We start from the raw sequence: 13345 nt of genomic DNA, 5'->3' as shown, positions 1-13345 counted from the left end.
ACGAGCCAACTTGGTGTAATACATTCGCCTCGCCTAAGGAAAGCAGAATCAATTTTACTATCACCCTTGATTATTAGGCATGCCAGTCCCCTCATAGGAATCAATCAAGTCTTCCCAAGATACCTTTCTACTGCTCTGTATAGGTCAAAACATGGAGTATTTATTTTCTCGAGTCTATCAGTCAGGGTTCGTTTGAATGTCTTTGCACCTACATATATCAATGAGATAGATGTACAGAAAGCGCACAGGTATTGACTGCTGTCGGATTTAACAAGAATAACTGTGACGGCAGATTCCTGTATAAAACCGATTCACTGCTCTCAAATTTAGTAGTGTTCAGCGGTCTGACTAGCACCGGATTGTCTTCGCTGAACTACCATGTAACATTTCAAAGTCTTTCCAAGGGGCCCCCGGGGTTTATTCATGTTCAATTCCTTAACAGCGTCTTCTGAATCTCCATCCTTTATTGGACCGTTACATATTTGCATTTCTTCTTTAAAGCGAGGTTATGTAGATCCCTCGGTAATAAAAGGAAAATGTAAAAAAAAATACATAACATAAAAAATTTAAAAAACAAAGTGAACACTACAAAACAGATCAGTTTGCGAAACGATGCTCTGTGGTCAATCTTTTTCCAATTTGAGCAACTCCTATTCACTTGTCAGGAACTAAGACCATACCTCATTTAAAACCACACAGCTTCAGTAAGAATGCATTTACTGGACTAAAACACATTAGCAATTAGCAGAGGAGGGACAGTCCACATTGAAAACTCGACCACTTAAAATAATAAATATCCCGTTGGTTCGGCCTGCTAGGGCATACCAGTGTTGAGTCATTCTGGAAGAACACGCAGTTTGCAACAAAGTAAACAGGACATCGCTGAAAACAATAAGCTGCATAAACCTACTTACTTTAAGCAGGTATTGCTCTTTAATGTGCGCTCTATCAAAGCTGACGTTGTGTCCCACTACCAATCGCTCTGTCCAGTCGTGCTTGGCGGCATAGTTGGTGTTCATTGCAGTTTCCAGCGGAATTAGGTCAGAAACAGACAACTGGCTGGACCAAGAGAATCGATCTTCTATGAGTCTCTTACTACACCAAGAGTACCTGAAATAGATGCACGAAAATCGAAAGAAGTCATTAAACAACTAAAAATTCAATTATTCACAAAGCCAATACTTCCGGCTAAAGGTAATAAAAAAAAGTGCAAACATCTGGGCATGCCTGTGTTAGCACACATCAGTACAATATAGCAAGAACTATTGGCCTTGCCAATTCAGGAGATTAAGCTATTCAATGGATGCTGACGGGAGAGGGTGAAGGTGTTCACTTCATGATGCCTGGGTGAGACCAGACTATAGCTATGAACCAGCAGGCCACATTGTTCTCAATATGTAAATGTAAATGTATTTCGATTTATATAGCGCACGAATCACCCAGGGGTCTCAAGGCGCTTGCTTAGGGAACCCGTCCTGGTATTCCCCTGTGAGATACCCCGGCAGGGTATCCACAAGGTGAAAGCCAGGCATCCCGCCGCGAGGGGCCGTAGTGGAGATTAAGCAAGCTATTGCCCAGAGTTGCAGAGTGTGACCCCGTGAGTCGAGTAGGCACCGGAGCGAGAATTGTCGAGTCCGTGGAATTTTGAGCCCGAGACCCGCCGAGGCGGGGAATCGAACCCTGGTCCACGGCCGATCTCAGCTTCCGGGTCTGCCGGCTCTAACCACTGAGCCACGCTTCTCAATAGCAACAGCTTCTGCACCAGAACCCACAACTGGACCCATATTGATGAGCTTGCGCTTTATTCACAGTGTGCAGTGGGCATGCAGGGCAGCAGTTCCTGCACACTGGGACAGCGGCAGGGAAGTGAGTAGGTCACAATAATGCACTGGGAAAGCATGTGCACCGGCGGACGTGGACAATGCTAAGAAGCTTGGCAGGTGATGGGGTGCAGTGCGTAATGTTGGCCCTACTGTAGTACTGGTGTATGGGGACAGGCTGTAGGATATTCATTGCGTCTATGATGGTGCTTTATAAGAATGAGTAGCAGCAGTATCTCTTGAGCCCCAGTGCCTGCCAAACCTTTGGTTTTTCAGTGAATTGCTAAGTTTTTTTTATGAAAAGTAAGATCTAATCACAATTCCTAATTCTAACATCACTTTAACCTTTGATTTTCAAGGAATTTCTATTTTTGTTGTTGTTAATGTAAAGTAATTTTTTATTACCATAAGTTACAGCCTCCAAAAGCCACGCACGGCCAAAGTTTGCGCGCCAGGCCCAGCACACAACCCATGCTAAGCGAGGGGTTGGCCCCAGGGCCTGGCCTGCGGCAACACCCTGCCAAGCACAGGCAAAGGACGTGCACGGCTTGGGGTTTGCTGAAGGCCATGCAAAGCCTGGGATTTGCCCATAGGACAGGCCCTGCGCTCAACCACTGTGGGCAGCCAAGTCCCTGACACACACGGCTGTCTGCCATGTACAAGGTCCTGTACCCAACCCCCAAATGAGAATTGGTTTTGTCAGTGAATCTCTAGTACTTTTTTTAACGTAGCAAAGTAATATTTTATTACCATACATAAAGCCAACCCCACGCAGAGCACGGCCTTCGACCCTGTACATCATGGGGTTGGTCATGAGGTCAAACGTTGGTCATGAGGTCATACTCATTTCATTGCATATTGTGTTTGAGTTAAGGTTCACATGATTGCTACGCTAACTAGCCTAACTGTAGCTTGCTAATTACAATGTTTTTTTAGGTCTATGTCCGAACAATGTAAACACAAGGAGATGATGGACATAGCGCTGAAACTTTTCAGACACTCGCCCCCAGTCACAGATCTGGGTAGAATCAATCATCGTTCTTTAGCATCTCTTCGACACCCCTGTTCAGACCCAGCTATATATGCAAATCAGTCCTGACCCTGTGCATCATGGGAACAGTCTAGCTCGAACTGCCAAGCCAGGTCTGCCCTGGACCGCAAACAAGCATCCTGGGACCGGCTTTGGGGTAACACCCCTCATCAGCCAGGCCAGCTTAAATCAAGTGGCAAAGTGAGCAAGGGACCCACGTCTGAGCAGACCCTGCCAACTTAGGCCGAACAAAGAAAACACATAGAGATAATGGACGGAGTTCTGAAACTTTTCAGGCACTCACCCCCAGTCACATATCTAGGTTGAATACGTCCCTTTTACTTTCTACTGCCGGTATGACGTGTACTGCTCTTTGGGGCTTGGTTTCAGCTTCCACAACAACACTATCATACCAGTGTTGCGTTCGCTCAAGTGGAACGGAAGATGATTCCCAAAAGTGTCCTTTAAATTGATTAACGAGGACTGGCTCCGGATTGGCTTGAGATATTTGCTCAGATGGTGGATACGATTTAGCGAGGGATAACTTTATGGGAGTAAGTTTGTGATTGTAATCCCCCATTGTCCCTCTCTTGCTAGTCCTGCTCAGGCTCAATTCAGGCGGTCCAAAGGGGCTGAGGAGAATCAACTCCATCTCCTGTAACTGGAGCGACTCATTTGGCTCATTGATGGCTACGTCCACCAAAACTGGTGGTGTTTCAAATAGATTAGCACAGTGCATGAACACTCACCAATGTCAGCCAGAACTAGTCAATAGTTTTTATTTTAGAAAAATTATTTCATTTCTATTGTTTTCTTTTTTATAAATCACACTTCAATCAATATGTACAATATTACAAAAACACGACCATAGCTCTTAAGTACTAGTTGCACACCACAGTCACTCAACTCACACACCACTTCCCTGGTCCTATACCAACGTTGTCACTTTCTTGGACCAAGGTATCAAACCCTATAATGAAGAGGGTTCGAAAAGTGTTTTTGTAATATTGTACATATTGATTGAAGTGGGATTTAAAAAAAAGAAAACAATAGAAATGAAATCATTTTTCTAAAATAAAAACTATTGACTAGTTCCAGCTGACATTGATGAGTGTTCATGCGCTGTGCTAATCTATTCAAAAGGATCATCAGTATCGCCATTTCCAGTGTTTTTTGTTATTATGATGCAGCAGCGAGTGGTTGCTCACAAACGTTACCCCATCTACAGAATCGCCTCCTTCCTCAAGTAACTGCAGTTTACTGTGACGAGGAACCTCAGATCTGCTAGCATTTATAGGAAGCGTGGCATGGGGACCAGATGAATGCACTATGGATTGCACTGTGAGTGGCCTCCTATTAGCAGCTGGGGCCCTCTAGCACGAGATGATGGAAAGTCTGTCTTGCTTGATGGCTCGTTTGTTAGCAACTAGTGGGCTAGCCAAGGATTACAGCGAAGGCAGAGGCTCTCCCGGTATTCATGAGAGGCTTGAAGAAGACCATAAACATTTTTGGGGAAGCAGGTGAAGCGCTACTGGTTCCTTCTCAGATCAAAGTGAAATTGACACTCCCTCACTCAGCAACTCATCTTTGGGGGGTTTGTGTTATAAATCTTGTTTTTATTTTTACATCGCCCTTGCTGATTTGTCTACAAGCTGGTAGTTGGTGTAGTGGCCCCCAGGAACTTGCCCGATCGCATAACGCTCTCTCATAAATGGCTTTGATTATCGCGATAATCGCCCTTCTCCTGCCACAATCCAACTGGACTGCAGAGAATGTTTCTTTCCCCCAGCAAATACCTGGTTTCCCCAGCTATTATTATTATTATTATTATTATTATTATTATTTATTTTTATAAAGCGCATAGTCACCCGGAGGTATCCCAGCGCTAGAGAACCCTAAAACAGTAAATCTGAGGTCCGGGAGCTGAGCTCGAAGAGGAAGGCATAGGAGTTAGGGAAAAAGATGTGTCTTTAGCAGCTTCCTGAAGCGCAGATATTGTGGTTCAAGACGTAGGTCACGAGGAAGAGAATTCCAGAGACGGGCCGCTTGTACCGAGAAGCGTCTTCCTCCTGAACGGACTTTCCTAAATCTTGGGGTATTGATGAGATTATCTGCGTTGGAACGGAGGGATCTAGTGGCTATGTAAGGGGTGATAAAATTGCTGAGGACTGGGGGGCCTTGGTTGTGCAAAGTTTTGTGCACAAGACACAAGGCTTTAAATTTGACTCTCTCCCTTATGGGGAGCCAATGAAGGAGTTTGAGAGCGGGTTTGGCCGATGATCTGGCCGGGGTGTTTGTGATAATCCGGGCAGCAGTGTTCTGAATTCTCTGCAGTTTATTCAGAGTTGCTTCCGGAGCGCCCAGATAAATCACGTTACTGTAATCTAGTCTTGATATTATGAGACCTTGGACTAGTAACTTTTGCGATTTAGGAAGAAGAAGGGGCAGGACTTTCCTCAAGGACTTTAAGAGACCAAAGCAGGTCCCTACGACCTTCTTTGCTTGCGAAGTGAATGAGAGTTCAGAATCTATCCATACACCCAGGCTTTTCACCTCTGTCTTTGGGTCTGGGGGAGGACCTAGACAGGTTGGCCACATGTCCAGGGGGAGTGAGGTTCCTTTTGGGCCAAGTAAAAGGACCTCAGTTTTTGTCCCATTTAGCTTTAGGGCTGATCTATTCATCCAATGATGGACCTGCGTAAGGCAGTTGAAAAGATCAGCTTTCTGTTGTTTGGGATGGGACAAAGACACCACTAATTGTGTGTCGTCAGCATAGCTGACGACACTCACTCCGAAAGGGGTGATAACCTCCTCCAATGTGGACATGTAGATATTAAATAATGTGGGGCTCAGGGAGGAGCCCTGAGGCACACCACATTGGAGGGACATTTCGGAGGAACGGGCGTTCTTCTCCCAGATCTGATAGGATCGTTGTGCCAAGAAGGATGAAAGCCAGGATAAGGCTGTACCTTCCACTCCAACTCTTGCCAATCTTTCGATGAGGAGTTGGTGGTCAACGGTATCGAACGCAGCGCTAAGGTCGAGGAGGATCACTGCCACTGATCCTCCCCCGTCCAATAGCGTTCTGGCTTCCTCTACCGCCGCCAGGAGGGCGATGTCCGTGCCCTGCCCTGGTCGGAAGCCCGTCTGGGAATTTTTTAGTTTGTTATTGGCCTCTAGAAACTGCGAGAGTTTCCTGTTGACTAGTTTTTCCGCGATCTTACTAACTCCTGGGAGTAAGGAAATGGGCCTGTAATTCGCCAGGTTCTCAGGGTCAAGGGCAGGTTTCTTCAGTAAGGCTTTTACCACCGCCTTCTTCCAGCTTGAGGGCACAACTCCTTGTTGGAGTGAGGTATTAATCAGATGAGTGAGGGAGGGGATGATAGAAGGGGCTACCTCCTTAAGGATCCGAAGAGGAGCAGGATCTCTAGGGGAACCGCTCTTCATGGAGTTGAGCGTCATCCGTACTTCGTCTATCGTGACCTGGCCCCACGTGGACAGACCAGTGGAAGATGTCGAACATGGGAGAGCAATTTCTTCCCTCGGGCTCGAGGGAGGAATTGAGTCCAGGATTAGTCGGATTTTGTCCTGGAAGAAATTAGCCAATTGTTGGCATTTCTCCTGGTCGGCTTTGGGGTCGGAAGGAGGTCCCCGTCTTTGTTCTGGGGGTTTTGAGAGCTCTTTAAGGATAGCGTATGCTTCCTTCCCGGAGCATCCCGCTTTCTCTATTCTCTCCTGAAAAAACACGCTTTTGGTTTTGCGAATAGCGGTTTTGTAAGTTAGAAGAGAAATAGAGTAGATGTTTTTATTGGTTCCTGATTTATCGCGTCTCCATGAGCGTTCGGTTTTTTTGCACTCTTGGCGTAGGGCTTTAAGCTCTGGAGTGTACCATAAAGCGGGGGATATCCTTTTAGGCTGTTTAAAGGTGGTGATTTTTGGAAGTATAGTGTCGAGAGATGAAGTGATCCAGTCACTGAATTGTTTGTCAGCCGTATTAGAGTCAGAGGAGAGCTCGGGAGTGGAATCTTCAAGAGAGAGAGCCCAATTCTCAGGTGACAGTTTGTGCCATTGGCGGTCGGTAACCTGGGTTTTAGGGATTAGGGGAATAGGTGTGGGAATTTCCCAGGAAAAAGGGACCAGGAAATGGTCTGTCCATGGAAGGGTCACAGGTAAGTTAGTGGTCACCGTTGCTATATTGGTGAAGATAGGGTCCAATAGATGGCCCTTCTCATGGGTGGGCTCGTTGTTCACTAGACGTACCTTTAAAGATGTAAGGTCGTGTCTAATGTCCGAGGCTACTCGATCCATGGGGTCTAGAAAGTGGAGATTCAGATCACCTAATATAAGGAAGTTGGAAGTGGAAGAAGCTAGTTGGGAAATAGATTCAAATATGGAATTGATAAAATTGCCTGGAGCCCCAGGGGGACGATAAGTCAGAAGCCCTACCAGGGTGAGGGCTGGAGAGATTTGGATGGAAAACTGGCCGCACTCACAGTCCTTGATATCAGCGTTAATCATCCTACAGATGAATTGTTCCCTATGAATTATGGCTACCCCGCCTCCTCTCCCTTTAGGTCTGTTTAAAGCTTGACAGAGGTAGCCTGTGGGGAGGGCTGTGACGACGTCCGGGTCGGTGTTGTCAGATAGCCATGTTTCCGTTAAGAACAGCAAGTCAAGATCCTGATTCTGAATTAAGAGATTTACTTCGGTGGCATGTTTAGGGAGGGAACGACAGTTGAGAAGTCCTGATTTCAAAGCGGGTGTGGTAGATTTAGGGGGGGGAATCGGATTGCAGTGTGGGCAGATCAAGAAGGCCTTACCTGCGGCGAACGTGTGGTAGCAGGCCAGGATGTTTTTAGGACGTAGGGCGCATAATGTATCTGCTGTATACATCACTCGAACCTGAGGGTCACCTGGCAGAGTAGCGGGGCCAAGGGCCGTCTGGGTCCGGACGGGCCCAGACGGGCTTGCCTTTGGCGCGCCTTCGGCGCGCTGACGGCGCGCCCGCTGCGCCCGTCCGCTGCGCGTCCGGTGATTGCACATTTTTATGGGGCAGAGAAGGGGCCGGTGGGCGTGGCCTCAGGTAGGCGTGGCCTTGCTTCCTCGCCGTGAATGGCGGCGGGAAAGTGCTTTCCTGGCTTTGATCGTTGCAGCGAAGGGGTCGCTGTTTAAGCGTGACTCTAGCCCGCTGCTGAATGCTTGCCGGGTGAGTGCGCTTCTTAAAATGCAGTTTTTTTAGCGTGGTGACACAGAAATAAACAACAGTGACAGTTTTTAAAAAATATTCGGCGGTCTCCCGGCTTCCGCCTCAGGAGTTTTCAAAGGTTCTGTTTGTTTGACGCTGCCAGTCGCGTATTTATACTGAGGGGGGTGGGCGTGGCCTCAGGTAGGCGTGGCCTTGCTTCCTCGCCGTGAATGGCGGCGGGAAAGTGCTTTCCTGGCTTTGATCGTTGCAGCGAAGGGGTCGCTGTTTAAGCGTAACTCTAGCCCGCTGCTGAATGCTTGCCGGGTGAGTGCGCTTCTTAAAATGCAGGTTTTTTTTTAGCGTGGTGACACAGAAATAAACAACAGTGACAGTTTTTAAAAAATATTCGGCGGTCTCCCGGCTTCCGCCTCAGGAGTTTTCAAAGGTTCTGTTTGTTTGACGCTGCCAGTCGCGTATTTATACTGAGGGGGGTGGGCGTGGCCTCAGGTAGGCGTGGCCTTGCTTCCTCGCCGTGAATGGCGGCGGGAAAGTGCTTTCCTGGCTTTGATCGTTGCAGCGAAGGGGTCGCTGTTTAAGCGTGACTCTAGCCCGCTGCTGAATGCTTGCCGGGTGAGTGCGCTTCTTAAAATGCAGTTTTTTTAGCGTGGTGACACAGAAATAAACAACAGTGACAGTTTTTAAAAAATATTCGGCGGTCTCCCGGCTTCCGCCTCAGGAGTTTTCAAAGCTATTGCTTTCTTGAAAGGGGGCGTTTGGGCTAGAACAATAATGAGAAGTTGCAGTGAGGTCCGATGGGCAGTAGATGAGAAGTAGGGAAAAAATGACCAAGACTTTGCCCAGGTAAAAGCATAGGATCAACCGCTGGGATCTAGAAAATAGGACTTTAGACCTTAAGGCTAGCTGCTGAAAGAGTGTGCGACACCTCAGCTTTCTACGTGGCAGAATACCATCTCGTGGTTACAGGGAAGGGGCACGAGCACACTAAACGCCTTCATAGTCTCTTGGCCTTTGAAGCCGGTCGAAGCATCAAACGTTTGGGAAATGCTAGCAAGTAACAGCCGTGGGGGGTGTGCTGTAAACAAGCTGGTGAATATTTAGGAACACAGTGCTGCACAAGGGGAACTGGATTAGGGCAAGGAGGGAGTGTGTGACGTCCTGCTGACTTCTGGAATATGGACAGGGGAAATGGAGTGGAGGGGAACCCCAGTTTAAGCAAGCCACATCAGCCTAACGTTGGTCGTTTCCGCTCATTTACACATGACCAATATTAAACACATTAACCCACTTCCAAACACCACTATGTAAAAGTCCAGTTATTACAGCTGACTCAATAGGCAACTGTCCCTGCATCTATTCTGTAGCCTTCATTTGTCTGTGATATTTTTCTCGTTGGGTGTTTTCGTTCGTCTTTTTACAACACAATACCCATTCCATGTTTTTCATGTTCCCAAAATGATTATTCAAACAGTTCTCTCATTCCCGCGAAAGTAGCTTAATAAGTATGTGAATCATTGCTTCCTATGTTATTCACGTTCCCCAAATTATTTCTATTAGTCAGTCCATTCTCTCATTCATGCCTGAGTGGCTTAATTATTTTGTTGTCAATCAATACACACTTCACCAGGAAAGTAGTTAGATATGCTTTCTTCTTCATTCTTTTGGTCACGTGGGCCATTCTACGCTCATTTGCATTCCTTATCCTTTCCTCGGCCTCCATCATCCACTTGATTTGTGGAAATTGAAACCTGAGTCTGCACGTGCAGCTCGTTATCATTGTTCAGGCCATACATCTGTCTTGTCATTATGCGTATGATGTATTTTGATACTAACCGTCCAAAATCCATGTATCATTGCCTTTTTCATGTTTGGTAAACATATTGATGGTATAGTACATCATGGTTTCCCAACCTTCTTGATGATTATTGATATAATGTTTTACCATTGCATATGGTGAATCTTTACTTTGTACAGCTCTTATATGTTCTATAATTATTTTTCTTAGCGGGCAATCCATGCTGCCATCATATTTTAACATGCATTTGCATTTCAGAATATATATGACGTATTGTGACTCACAGATGATCTTCGTATTATTTTTTATTCTTTTGTCATCTTTATCTTTGAATTTCTTCATGCTATCTCATTTTTGCAAGTCTTACATGATTTGCACATTGTAAAACCTATTAGTGAATCGTCCAGCTAGCTGTGTGTTCTTCCATTGGTGAAATGGCATCTAACTAGCTTGTACTTGAGTGAAGGCACTTTTCTGGAAGATATATTTTTTTTGTTGTCTACAATTATGCCAATATCTGGATCTTTTTATATAAGGATACGGTACCTTTGAAATATTTGTCTAACAACATCTGATTATTTGCTATATGTTAATATCTATCGTATTTGGTCATCTTTTGACTCCTCACTGTTAGCTTTGGAAGTTACAAAGATTTCCAATCTTGTTTTACCTTTGAATCACTGGAACTCCTTTTAAATGTGCTATTTCTGTTAGCCTCGTTCCAGAAATTATCTTTTTACTAAACCCATCTTTGTTGCAGATCCTGTTCATTTGAACAATTCGTTTTCATCGATCAAAATACACCATATGGGATACTCCTAAGTAGTGATTTAGTATGGAAACTCGAACCCAGTAGGGTGGTTTCTATCTGTCGATTCTCGATGTAAATTGTTATGTCCAAGAAATTGATGTTTTAAAATTTGGATAACGACAGCGGATAGAATGGCCAAGCACAACATAGCGAGAACTTGGGGCGCAAATACCCACCCAATTATTGTGGAATGGGAGTCCGAACTTGAATGGTGTCAAGGGACAGAAGAGGTGATTTAAAAAATGGTAGAAGGTATGGGTCCCTGGCTCAAATTTAAGGGCAATGACCCATGATGGGACTGGTGTGGGGCCAGGGGGAGGGAGGGGAGAGTTGTATGCCTGTTGTATTGAAAGTAATGGTGGTACTATGATATCACCAGGCCGTACAAGCGCAGTAGTGATCTCATGATTGACCCACCTGTTGAGACCTGTTAAGAACTTCCAATCACAACATGTGTCGATATATCTGGTCCAAAGTATACTTTTCTCTATGAAGTGGTCATTTCTTTCACCCCATGCTATCTCCTCCCACCCGCCCATGGTGCGATAGAAACTACCCTATATAGAACAAAAAAAAATAAGTGTATTCAATGGCTTAATCTAAATAGGCCCATCCCTCCCAATGTCTCGGGCGAAATACTGGGTGTAAGAAGGGTGGACTGGATAGGGACAGGGACCAAAACTATCGCGGGAAACTGCATAGTGATCAATTTTAGGAGCTCTAGGGCAGTAGAATACATTTGTAGCAGGTCGCCATCCTGGGTACCCACGCAAATTGTCCCTCTGCACTTATCATTCTTTTACCCAACTCATCATCGGAGACTTGGTAAAACAAAAAGTGTTTTCCCAGGGGAGTGCATGAGTACCGTGCCACCAAAATTTGGACATAGCATACCACCATGGGAGGTGTTTCGACCGTACTATCCTCCATTGTCCCACTTTCCACAGAGTAACAGGTATAGCGTGTTGGAGCATGTCGATTGACGCTCGGTGTTGGAGAGACCCATACCCCAAAAGAGTAGCGGTCAAGGTTTTTCAGGAGGGGAAGTGATAGGAAATTATGTGAATTTCACCCCTAGGGACCAAATAAGATGTAGTGTAGACAGTGCAGCCCCTGGCCAATGTGGGAGGACTAAGAACATGGGAGATATATCAGCCACCCCTGTAATAAACCGGAAGGTGATTCAACTGCTCTCTTGGAACATCGCGGGGCTACACAAAAAAGTGGATATACCCGATTGGAACAACTTCATTGAGGAATTTGATGTTTGTATGTTCCAAGAGACATGGAGTTTGCTCCCCATATTTAAATCTGGGTACTCTACTTTTTATACTCCCGCAATAAGCTCAGGAAAGGGCAGACCAGCGGTGGGCCTTCATGTCTGGATCAAGATTGCACTAAACTGGAAAATAACCGTCCATAAATCAGCTTCTGAGGATATCTTACATCTTTCAATCCAAGGGCAGGAGAAAGATAGTTTGGGGTTTCCATCCTGTAAAACAATGCTCACTTATACCATTGCTGTAAAACAGCTTCAGACGGCTAGCCTTAGAGCTGCTGCTCGGCTATCTAGATAAACAAACAAAAAAGTCTGCGCCTGTGTAAGGCAAACAAAGCCAGGAAATCACTGGCCTCTAATTTAAATTCAAAGCCCAGAGATACGCGATCAAAGCTATCAGAAATGAAAAAGGAACTGTTCAAACAAACCCCAAAAACATTTCAGACACATTTAAGGAGTTCTTCAAAAAGTTGTGTAGTCCCAACACATAAGTAAAATCGCATAAAACACAAGAATATCTAGAAAAGGCAACATTGAACACACTAAGTGACCAGGAAAGAGACTCCAATAATGGATTAATCACGATGGAGGAACTTAAAATGGCCATTAAAAAAAATTTAAAATGGTAAGGCTTTGGGACGGGTATATATTCCTTTTATAAGTCCTTCGAGGAGCATCTATGTGACCCTCTACTACTCCTATACCACGAGTTTGCATCCACTGGCCAAATAACTGGCACACCATCGGAAGCCATAATCACAGTTATCCCAAAAGAAGGAAAAGATGATTCGCTGACAAAAAACTATAGACCAATTTCACTAATAAACCTAGACTGCAAACTATATGCGATGATTTTATCTTCCAGAATACAAAAATACATAGCTAAACTCATCCACCCATCTCAAACAGGATTTCTAAAAAACAGATTGTCAAGTGATAACACCAGAATATTTTGTCACGCAATAGAGAAAGTAAAACTAACAAACTCCCAGACAGTCGCAATAACGCTCGACGCAGAAAAAGCGTTTGATAAAGTCGACTGGTCATTCCTAGAGGCGTGTCTTAGGAAATATAATATAGGAGAGAACTTGATCAAGACGATCATGGCACTATACTATGAACCGAGAGCTAGGGTAAGAGCCGGAGGAACACTTTCAGAATTTTTCCAGTTAAAACAGGGCACCAGGCAAGGCTGCCCACTATCCCCCTCTTTAGTCTTACCGGCTATTGAACCTCTCCTCCAACATCTACGGGCCAACAAGGACATTAAAGGCATAGAATTTGGAAAGAGTATATTTAAGGTGGCAGCATACACGGACGACATACTAGTTGTGTCCGAGGATGCGACAAAAGCCATACCGGCCCTCATGAAGTCGATCCAAGCTTATGCAGAAGTTTCAGGTTACA

The 13345-nt window shown here is 45.3% G+C and overlaps 1 protein-coding gene across 6 annotated transcripts in view; it reads right to left on the bottom strand.

Annotated features, from left to right (window-relative positions):
• The window catches only part of POLG (DNA polymerase gamma, catalytic subunit), a 575771-nt gene that overhangs the window by 459445 nt on the left and 102981 nt on the right, over positions 1-13345 (bottom strand). For all 6 annotated transcript variants that reach the window (XM_078683205.1, XM_078683206.1, XM_078683203.1 and 3 more), the window contains exon 3: positions 915-1110. In XM_078683205.1, coding sequence (XP_078539331.1) covers positions 915-1110 — 196 coding nt within the window. The remainder of the gene's footprint in view (positions 1-914; positions 1111-13345) is intronic.

The sequence above is a fragment of the Lissotriton helveticus genome, chromosome 3_1 (assembly GCF_964261635.1).
Source record: "Lissotriton helveticus chromosome 3_1, aLisHel1.1, whole genome shotgun sequence".
NCBI classification, from domain to species: Eukaryota; Metazoa; Chordata; class Amphibia; order Caudata; family Salamandridae; genus Lissotriton; species Lissotriton helveticus.
This window is presented reverse-complemented; position numbering and strand designations above follow the sequence as displayed.